The 10394-nt window shown below is 41.5% G+C and overlaps 1 protein-coding gene across 1 annotated transcript; it reads left to right on the top strand.

Annotated features, from left to right (window-relative positions):
* The first annotated feature begins 102 nt into the window (after positions 1 to 102).
* LOC108228901 lies at positions 103 to 10214 on the top strand. The gene is made up of 3 exons (XM_025003357.2): positions 103 to 1162; positions 6134 to 6460; positions 9835 to 10214. The coding sequence occupies exons 1-3, from the start codon at positions 571 to 573 to the stop codon at positions 10197 to 10199; spliced, it is 1284 nt and encodes a 427-aa protein (XP_024859125.1). The 5' UTR covers positions 103 to 570; the 3' UTR covers positions 10200 to 10214.
* The last annotated feature ends 180 nt before the right edge of the window (positions 10215 to 10394 follow it).

The raw sequence follows: 10394 nt of genomic DNA, 5'->3' as shown, positions 1-10394 counted from the left end.
TCCCATCTGACAGGAACATTTGTCCTGAAATCAGCAGCACTAACATGACATGAAGATCTGCAGCTTTTCTCACTGAATTCACAGGAAATCAGAAGAAATCAGCTGATTTCCTCCCAGCTTCTTCCAAAGGAACACTTTGGATCAGCACAGCTTCCATCTTTTCTCTCAGGGTTTGCAGAGGAACATTTCTGAAGGACTTTGGCTGATTGTCCCTCACTAACTAGTTGTCCTAACTAACAGGTTAAAGTAGTTGAAGCAGCAGGTCAGTAACTAAGTCAGGCTGTCAGAGAGAGAAGTTTGTGAGGAACAGGAAGAAGCTGAGGGACTCAGGAGAACTCAGAGACCTTCATGTTGACAGGGACTGAAAGGACGTCCTCATGTCCTCTGACAGGGAGACAGGCTGCAGGGAAATAGCTGGACTTCCTGTGTCCAACATGTCCAGGACAGGAAGCTGTGAAGTCTTCTTCCAGCTCTTCACCTTCATCCAGACTGAAAACTGGTCCCACTGAGAGCCAGTCTGGTTCTGATGGTTCCTTTTCTTTCTGCCAGTGGGAGTGAAAGCTGAGCTGAATGTGGACGTCTCATCAACATGTTGAAAGAGGGACAAAGTGGACAGCAGCAGCTTTCTGTCTAACAGTCAGCTCCCAGTCAAACAGCAACATTCAGCTGCTTCTAGTCAACAAACTGTCCCTGCAGGCTGCTGCTGATTGGACACACAGCAAAGACAACACTGTCTCTGTCCACTGGACACATGGGACACATGTCACACAGCTTTCACCTTCAGAGCTGCTGCAGCTGTCTGTCCAGCTGATCTTCTTCTCTGTTGTCCTCTCAGTCCCACAGGTGGAGGTGGAGTCAGGGGCGGAGTCTGTTCTGCTGCCCTGCAGAACCACAGTTCACCTGCCTGAAGACGCTAAAGTGGAGTGGAGGGACAGAGACGATGATAAGGTCCATGTGTTTGAGAACGGCTCTGATCGACCTGAAGAACAGCACCCGTTCTACAGAAACAGAACAAAGATGAATGAAGACCTGCTGAGAACTGGAGACCTCAGTCTGACTCTGAGACACCCCACAGACTGGGACAGTTGGACCTTTACCTGCAGCGTCTACAGCAGGGAGGGAAACATCCTGGTGGAGAAACAAGTTCAGCTGAAGGTCAAAGGTCAGTTTTGAATGTGATGTTGTTGTATTTTTCCAATCGGCTGATTAGTTGTGATCAATCCTGATCAGTCTTATTAGAAGCACCAACACACACATAGAGACACGCATCAACACAAACTGTCTCCACAGATAAACAGGTTTTCAGCTGTTGGCAGATGTTCTGGTTCCAGATGAGGAACATCTGGATCCTCTCTGGAACTCTTATTTGACTGATTTTATTTTACTTTGTAAAAAGCTCCAAAGTGGTTTCTGATCCCGCTAGCGAGAAGATGGAAGCCTAATTAACAAGCTCCCAACGGTATTTTGCTAAAAAGTCCCACAAATTACTTTCTCTCCTAATTCCAGTGAATGTTTGTCCAGATAGAAAAGGGGGTTTCTACCGGAAGTAGGAAAACTATCAACTTAGAGGAGGACAAGACTACTTCAAATCAATGTGACCGAGGAGCTAACACCTTGTTGTGAAGGCCCACCTGAGCCAATCGTGCAGCTTATTCTTGATGAACTACGTGGTTTTAGAAGAGACAATAGTGTGCAGCTGACGGACATTAAACAGGAAATACAAGGCCTGAATGAAAAGCAGAGGGAAGAATAGATAAAACAGAGACGGTACTTTAAGCAGCATCCGTGCTAATTAAGAGGCTGATCCATCGCCAAGATATACTAGAAGCTGGGCTAATAGACCAGGAGGGTCAAGCACAAAGACACAATCTACAGATTTATGGGATTCCGGTTTTTCTGGTCCATCTGTTAAAAAAAACATTTAGCCTCCCGATCGACTGAGACTTGGGAACTGAAAGAGCACACAGAGCACTAACTCAGAAGCTGCACAGTGCACTGGGGAAACCCGATCTACTGTGGTAAAGTTCAGTAGTTATCGACCTAAAGAGGAGGTCCTCAGAAAAGTGTGGCAGAAAAAAGAAGTCTTCTGTGATGAAACTGGATTTTTTTGTGGACCATAACTTTCCTGTGGAAGTGCTTAAAAAATGTAACGAGTATGCAGATGTCAAAAAAATATTGAAAAGGGAACACATCAGGTTTCAGACGCTGTACCCAGCAAAGATGTGCGTGTTCTACAATGACAGCATCCGCCTCTATCAGGATGCAACAGAAGCCATAAGATGGCTGCCGTGGGCTTCCAGTCACAGTCATAACATCTAAAAGCATCCCAGGATCATGAGGATTCAGCTGCTGTCCTCATGGCAGAAGGTGAGAAGAAGACAGGAGCTGAGAGGAGACTGAGGGCCGGGTGCATCGGGGGTCAGTGAAAAGCCACCGGGCTAGATTCAAGGAAAAGCTTCAGGAGTTCAGACGATCGTCTACAGCTGAGAACTGATGAGCAACAGCCTAGTAGTGCTGATATATTAGACATTCAGTACATATTATAAATTATATAGAACAGATGGAGGTTACAGCCCTTCTTGTTTGTCTCGATGCTGAAAAAGCCTTTGGCTCAGTCAGCTGGGTTTTCCTATACAAAGTTCTTAATTGATTTAGCTTGAATTCAAAGTTTCCTAATGTTATACAGACCATCAGCTAAAACACTATTATACTTTAACATGGATCACAACAGGGCTGCCCCCTCTCTGTGTTGCTTTTTGCTGTCTTTATTGAACCCGTTGCACAACGGTTGAGACAAACGGGTTGTATCAGTGCATCAAGATAAGCAGAGAGGATCATAGTGTCTCTGTATGCAGATGATATTTGATATATTTGAATGACCCCTCAAATACATTTCTGGAATTATTGGCCCTTTTACGCAAATTCAGTAGTTATTCTGGTTATAAATGAAATCTACAAAACACTCAATTGTTGGTCTGTAACTCTGTATTGCTGACTTAAATAAATTTTAAAGTTGTTTGTCTTCAATTTTGGAATCATGAAAGTCAAAGTCAAGTCAAATTTATTTATATAAATTTATTAATTTATATTTATATATCACTTTTCAGCAACAAGGCGGTTCAAAGTGCTTTACATCATAAAAACAAAAATACAAAGACATCATGAAAACACACAATAATTAATAATTCAAAAAAAAATTCTAAATAATCACCCAATTCAATTAAAGTCATAACGCAGGACAAAATAAACTAAGCTGTACTAAAATAAGGAAAACCAAACTAAGATATAATAAACTGAGTTAATTAGGGTAAACTGAAATAAAAAATAAATAAATAAAGCTAAACTTATTTAAAACACAGGCTAAGATAAACTAAACTAAACTATAAAACAAGCTTAAAATAAGTTTAAACAAGTAGAGGCTAAAATAGACTAAGTCATACTGAAATAAACAGAGGAAAACTAAACTAAGACATAATAAAGTGAGTTAAGTTACGTCTAATAAGACTAAATTAAAGCTGCAAGCAGCCTTGGCGGCCCTCAGAGCTCAGCGCCGCTCTGACCTTCTGATGACTGTGGGAGCTTCGATACCTCCACCCTGTCACCGTCCTCAACGCTCTCACACCGTTCCTGCACCCGTCCACTGGGTGGCACGTTGGGCAAGTTTGCCTTTTTGCCTTCAGCACACCAATGTGTGCAACAGTGCTCCCTGTTGATGCACAAAAAATCTGTTGCAGATCAGATGATGTATCAGGGAGATATATACATGTTGGAAAAATTTAGGGGGTTCTGTCTTGGATGTCAGTATTTTGGTTCTTTGTTTGGTGTTTCTTGTTCATCTTGTTTTGGTTTAGTTGTCTTTTGTGTTTCTGTGTTTTTCTTTTTCACCTCTCTTGTAATTTTCTGGTCAGGCTTGCCACGCCCACCTCACCTGCCTCTTATCATGTCCCCAGCTGCAACCCATTATCATTTCTCCCTCTGTCTTTAAAAGCCGGTCTCTGCTCATCACTCGTCACTGGGTCATTCCTTTTGCTTGTACTTTACTATGTGCCAGGCCTTGCCTTACCTTGCTTTGCTGTAAACTTTGGATTTTGTTATTGGTTGTTTTTTGCTGCCACGCCAGCCATTTGTTTTGTTTATATTTTATTTTAATAAATCAGTTTCTTTTTTAAAGATGTGTCTGCGCTCTGGGTTCGCCTCCATCTTCCCCGTTATTGACACATGCACTGGAGTCAAATTCCAATTTAATCCTATAAAATACTGTAACAAAGGTCAATCATATCCAGTTTTGTTCAAATCGGATGATGCATGTGTAATTTAGAGCCAACCCTATGTGAGGGATTGGAAGTCACCATTCTGCCACCTCTACATTATCCAGGCTCCAGCCAGTGTGGAGAGGATTCATCATCATGTTATTCTGTGTCATTTCACACAGGTTTCACTCTATATGCATCAAGTAAAACATCACGCAGAAAAAAAACAGCTGACTTCCTGTTGGAAGGAGGCGGGGCTAAGGTGATGTCACAAATTGACCACATGAATGTGATTAGTGCTGGTCTGTTATGACCCACAGAAAGTTTCAATAATCTATGACCTTGTATGTGGAAGTTATTACACCTCAATGTTTCATGGCGAATGGTCACATTTTGAGGCTTGGCCACGCCCACATACTTTGATGTAGGTAAAAGAATTTGATAACTATTGACCTTCAATGTCTCAAGACTGAGCTCAGTGATTCTGAAGCCTGTATGTGAAAAGCTGCAGGAGGAGTTCGATCAGATGCAACGTGTGTAAAACAGACAAAATGGCGGTTTGATCCAATAAAGCAGACTTACTGTTGGATTTGGACCACAGCTCCAAGAGACCTTTTTTGTAACTCCTGAGAAGATACACATGTGTACTGAGTTTCATAATTCTCAGTCAAAGCATGGCTTGGAGCTGAAATCTTTAAAATATTCTAGGAGACGCTGTAGAGGCATTAGGCCACGCCCACCATAGATTGTTGCGGATACCTGTTGAAGGTTGCATTCAGATCGATCGTAGTGAGTTTCGTGCAGCTCGGCTTGAATCTGTGGAATTTAGAGTCAAACGTATGGCAACAGCGTTACGTCTGACTTCGCCATGGCCACGCCCCCCAGTGAAACCTCTTGGTGCTTTAATTCAAGTCAGACCAACTTGTCATCTGTCATCTGACACAAGATCGACTTGATTAGGTCAAGGGGGTCAGAGATGGACCTTTTTAAAGTAAAACATTGCACTTCCTGTTCTCAGGGGGCGTGGCTTAAGTGACTTCCAGCCTTAGAACCTAGCCGGCACAGATCCACAGGCATCCTGGGGGAGAAGAGCATCAAGTTTACAGAACATCCAGGAGAATTTTGAGATAGCCAGCCTTCCAAGGCCGACTCGGTGGAGCCAGATTCAGATGTCAGAATTGTTTAGGTCAGGCAGACGCCATTAATTTTCCTGTTGGCCTTAGAGTCCCACGGGTACATCCCAAAGGTGATTTCAATCAGCCAAATTAATGTGGTCATTCACATCGGGCCGAGCTGGTAACTTCTCCAAAGTCTATTCCATCCAGCCAGCGAGTTCTAAGGTCCACAGTTGGCCCGTGACTCACAAGAATGGCGTCCAGTATTTGCCTCTGTTCACACAGCATCTGAGTCTGAGCGTTCACCGCTCGGCACATTCCTTCACACAGAGCAGGCAGCCTTACAAAGGCATGGACAGCTGCCATGTCTTACAAATTTCACGATACACTGGGTAACCGCCAAGACCAAATGACAGAAATCCTGTTAAAAATTCAATTATGTACACGTCTTCAACATCCTCGACCGACATTACAGATAAACACACAATCTTCCAATCGCTCCAGAAATCCATCGGGTGTCCAACTGGAAATGTCCTGTCGGTGCAAGAGGGACAGTTTTTGCATTGAGAGACCAGCTGACCAGATCCATAATAATTTAATTCAGAAAATGTGCAAAGAGAAGCTCCAAAGAAAGAAAGACAATCAAAAAGCAGGGCAGATGTGGAGGGAGGTTACAGAGAGCCCCCATCAGTCAGTAAAGTGATGAAGACCTGCTGCTGCTGCTGCAGCTGTCTGTCCAGCTGATCTTCTTCTCTGTTCTTCTCTCAGTCCCACAGGTGGAGGTGGAGGAGGGGGCGGAGTCTGTCCTGCTGCCCTGCAGAACCACAGTTCACCTGCCTGAAGATGCTATAGTGGAGTGGGAGGACAGTAGAGACAGGACAGTCCATGTGTTTGAGAACGGCTCTGATGGACCTGAAGACCAGGACCAGGTCTACAGAAACAGAACAAAGATGAATGAAGACCTGCTGAGAACTGGAGACCTCAGTCTGACTCTGAGACGCCCCACAGATGAAGACAGTGGGACCTTCACCTGCAGCGTCTCCAGCAGGGAGGGAAACATCCTGATGGAGAAACAAGTTCATCTGGAGGTCAAAGGTCAGTGTTTTAAATGTGATGTTGTTGTATTTTTCCAATCAGCTGATTAGTTGTGATCAATCCTGATCAGAGTCTTAGAAGCTGAAAGTCAGATGTGTGTGTTTGAGTCTCAGAGTCAAAGTAAATGTGATGGAATGAGTGTTTTTCATTGAACACAACAGTCTGGTGTCGATTCTCAGTCATCCAGGATCCAAGAAATCCAAAAAAAGATTAAAAACAACCATCTGGACTTCTGTTCTGCAGCTGAAGACGTTTCTCTTCTGATCCGAGGAGCTTTCTGTTCAAACAGCAGAGAGGAGTTCAGCCTTTAAAGCTGAGATGTTCTGTAAGATTGAATTAACCTGCACATTAACTCACTCTCCTCACAACAGAGGCTCATTAGGGTCTTTGTTAGCCTGACTCACTGATGGACCTCTCTGGCCACATGAATGAAGGTCCTGATTGGAGTGAAACTGACTGGAGATCAGGCTTAAAGCTCCATTGGAGGTTTTAGAAAGCTCCAATCTGAGGCCTCCTCCTCTATTTAAAGTTGGTTTGTCTCTTTGACATAGATGTCTTCCTTCACCCCCCTCTCAAACCTTCTGTCTTCTCTGTCCAACATCTGAACACTGACTGTCCCTTCTCCTCGAGGTGTAGGAGCTCAGCTGAGTCCTGAAGAGCTGCTCTCCTGGGTTGAGCCATGCGTCAGTGGAGAAGCTGTTTGTTTCGCCAATACAGAGTTCTGGGGTCTCATTTATAAAAGATTGCGTAGGATTCATACTAAAAGTGTTTGTACACCCAAAAGGTGAAAATGGCATATGCCAAAAAAATTCAGATTTATAAAACCACGGGCATGCACGGCAGCAAGCACTTTCCCTTTATAACTCACACCTGTACCTGAAGGTCCGCCTCAGGTTCTGCCCTCCACACGCCCACATTCAACCATTAATGGTCAATGCAAGGCACCTCATGAAGGTGAAGGTGGATTTAAACGAGTCAGCTGATCAATGTCATTTCATGGTTACCATGACAACCACAGAGAAAGGAGCGAAGAAACTAAATTTCACCGAGGCAGAAAACGATGTGCTGCTAAGTGAGGTGAAGAACAGAAAAAATATCATTTTAAGGAGCCACAGTCGTGGCGTTACAAATAGAAGGAAGCTCTGTGAGCAGCAGCACATTGTTCCCTCTGTTAATTCAGTGAGTGGGACAGAGGACCGAGGCTGAGGGGAAGGAAAAGTGGTCAGATTTTAGAGTGGAGGCAAAAAAGCGACTAACCAGCCACCACCAAATATACGAGGCAGACAAAGACAGAAACAGCTTCTTTTTTTTAAATATAGACAGTGATTATTACACAGATTAAAAATTCAACAACAATATAAACACTGATGGGGTGTTGTCCATTATTCACTTTAACAGTCAAAGCTTATCTGCTAATCTATCAAAGAGAAAAGATTATTTGAAGCAGATTAGTAAAAATACAAAATTCAGTATAATTGTGGTTTCAGACACTCTGGTTAAGGATGATGATATCATCTGTATGAAACACAGAAATAATCAGAAAGGAGGAGCTGCTCTGTACATCAGTACAGCCCTGAAGTAAAATCATTAGAAACAGGACGACAGTTACTGAGGACATGATGGAAACTGTAGAAACTGTCTGTCGATCACCAGGTTCCAGGGGAAAATATTCTCTGAATAAATGTTGGAGTTATTAAACAGAAACAGAAATAAACAAATGTTCCTCTGTGGGATTTCATTGGAAACCTGAAAGACCTGAATGCAAACAGTGATTTCATAAATTCAATGAGTAGTTTAAGTCTGATTGATAAACCAACAAGAATTAACTTTTATTGATGATATTTTTACTAATTTAATGGATAGTAAATTAATGAGCGGGGTCTCTGTAACAGATGTGAGCGACCATCTACCTGTCTTAGTTTACAGTGATTTATTGCAGTAAACAGGATATTATTACTGTAAATAAAAAAGAGAAATAGATCAATTAAAGCCCTAGAAGTGTTGAAAGATGACTGGAGAAAACCGAATTGGGATTCAGTTCATGTATATGATATAAACAAGGCTTATAACTCTTTTATGATGATAATACAAAGACTTTATGATAAAAACTGCATTTTATCTTGTTCTTCATCTAAGAAAGTTATCGACAAACCATGAATGACAAAAGGACTAAGAAACGCCTGCAGAAAGAAAAATTACTGATATAAGTGTTTTTTAAAATTAGGAACAAAAGCAGCTGAAGAGAAATATAAGAAATATAAAAACAGTTATTAGGTAAAAATAGAAATAGCGTGAAGGCTCAGTGGGGTATAATAAATAATGTCATAAAAAATTATAAGAGAGAAAAACATGTTTTCCAAATGATTTTGTTAAAGATGGAATCAGACTTTCAGCTAAAAAGAGAAGAGTAAAAGAATTGAATCATTTTTTGTAAATGTTGGTTGATTACAAAATAATGAAGAATAATCTCAGTATCATATTTCTTTCTAATATAGGAAGAGAAGAAGTCATTCATACTGTTAAAGCTTTCACAAATAAGGTATCATTTAATAAGATTAGATTAGTTAAATCAATAATAATTTGGTAATTGACCCATTCACATATATTTGTAATTTATTCTTTTCTTCTGGGAGATTTCCTGAAAATATGAAAGTAGCCAAAGTTATTCTACTTTAAAAAAAATAGTGACAAACATTTTTTTTTTCAAATTATTGACCTATATCTTTACTTCCTCAGTTTTCAAACATTTTAGAGAAATTATTTGTTGCCAGATTATCAATTTATCAATAAATATAACATTTTATGGAGTAATCAGTGTGGGTTTCATATAAATCATTCCACTCAATGGCCTTGATGGATATGCTTGAGGGAATATCTGCTGGTATAGATAAAAAAAACATTTTGTAAATATATATATGTTGTCTTAAAAAAGGTTTTGATACCGTTGATCACAGTATACTGCTGGATAAGTGAAGTAAATGTGGTATTATGTGCAGGTAAAGACAGAGATGAGAATCACTGAGGAACGTCTCACTGTCAGCATGTTAACGAGCAAACTGTCCAATCACTGATCAGATATTTTCCTCAGATGTTCTTTAAAGAAGAAACATTAAAGATCTTCAGATAAACTGCAAACACAGACTGTGAGCAGAAAAAGAAGCTTCTTTAAATCTTTAGCTCCCAGTCAAACAGCAACATTCAGCTGCTTCTAGTCAACAAACTGTCCCTGCAGGCTGCTGCTGATTGGACACACAGCAAAGACAACACTGTCTCTGTCCACTGGACACATGGGACACATGTCACACAGCTTTCACCTTCAGAGCTGCTGCTGCAGCTGTCTGTCCTGCTGATCTTCTTCTCTGTTGTCCTCTCAGTCCCACAGGTGGAAGTGGTGGAGGTGGAGTCAGGGGCGGAGTCTGTCCTGCTGCCCTGCAGAACCACAGTTCACCTGCCAGGAGAGGCTAAAGTGAAGTGGAGGGACAGAGGAGACAGGATGCTCCATGTGTTTGAGAACGGCTCTGATCGACCTGAAGAACAGGACCAGATCTACAGAAACAGAACAGAGATGAATGAAGACCTGCTGAGAACTGGAGACCTCAGTCTGACTCTGAGACACCCCACAGGTGGAGACAGAGGACAGTTCAGATGTAGAGTCTACAACAAGGATGGGATCATTGTGAGGACGATGAGGGTTCAGCTTAAAGTCAAAGGTTTGTTTGTTTTGTTTGTTTGTTTCTGATGATTTTTGGTTGTTTTCTTTTGTTTCTGTTTCCTGTTTTCTGCTCTGAGTTGTTTATTGTTGTTTTGTTTTTATTTCTCATCATGTTCTTTGTCTTGTTTGTTTCAGATGAAGTTTTGTTTGTTGTTGTTTTTTCTATTTTCATGTTGTTTCTGTTGTTTAGTTTGTCTCGTTTGCTCATGTTTATCTCAGGTG

Source organism: Kryptolebias marmoratus, linkage group LG7, assembly GCF_001649575.2.
Source record: "Kryptolebias marmoratus isolate JLee-2015 linkage group LG7, ASM164957v2, whole genome shotgun sequence".
NCBI classification, from domain to species: domain Eukaryota; kingdom Metazoa; phylum Chordata; class Actinopteri; order Cyprinodontiformes; family Rivulidae; genus Kryptolebias; species Kryptolebias marmoratus.
Note: the sequence above shows the minus strand (reverse complement) of the source record. Positions and strands in the feature narration are given on the sequence as shown.

Bases quoted from the DNA above. Each gene is read 5' to 3' on its own strand.
- LOC108228901 (XM_025003357.2), top strand. From the start codon at position 571: ATGTGGACGTCTCATCAACATGTTGAAAGAGGGACAAAGTGGACAGCA. The intron at 1,163-6,133 runs GTCAGTTTTGAA...TTCTTCTCTCAG, and splicing joins AGTTCAGCTGAAGGTCAAAG to TCCCACAGGTGGAGGTGGAG. The intron at 6,461-9,834 runs GTCAGTGTTTTA...TTGTCCTCTCAG, and splicing joins AGTTCATCTGGAGGTCAAAG to TCCCACAGGTGGAAGTGGTG.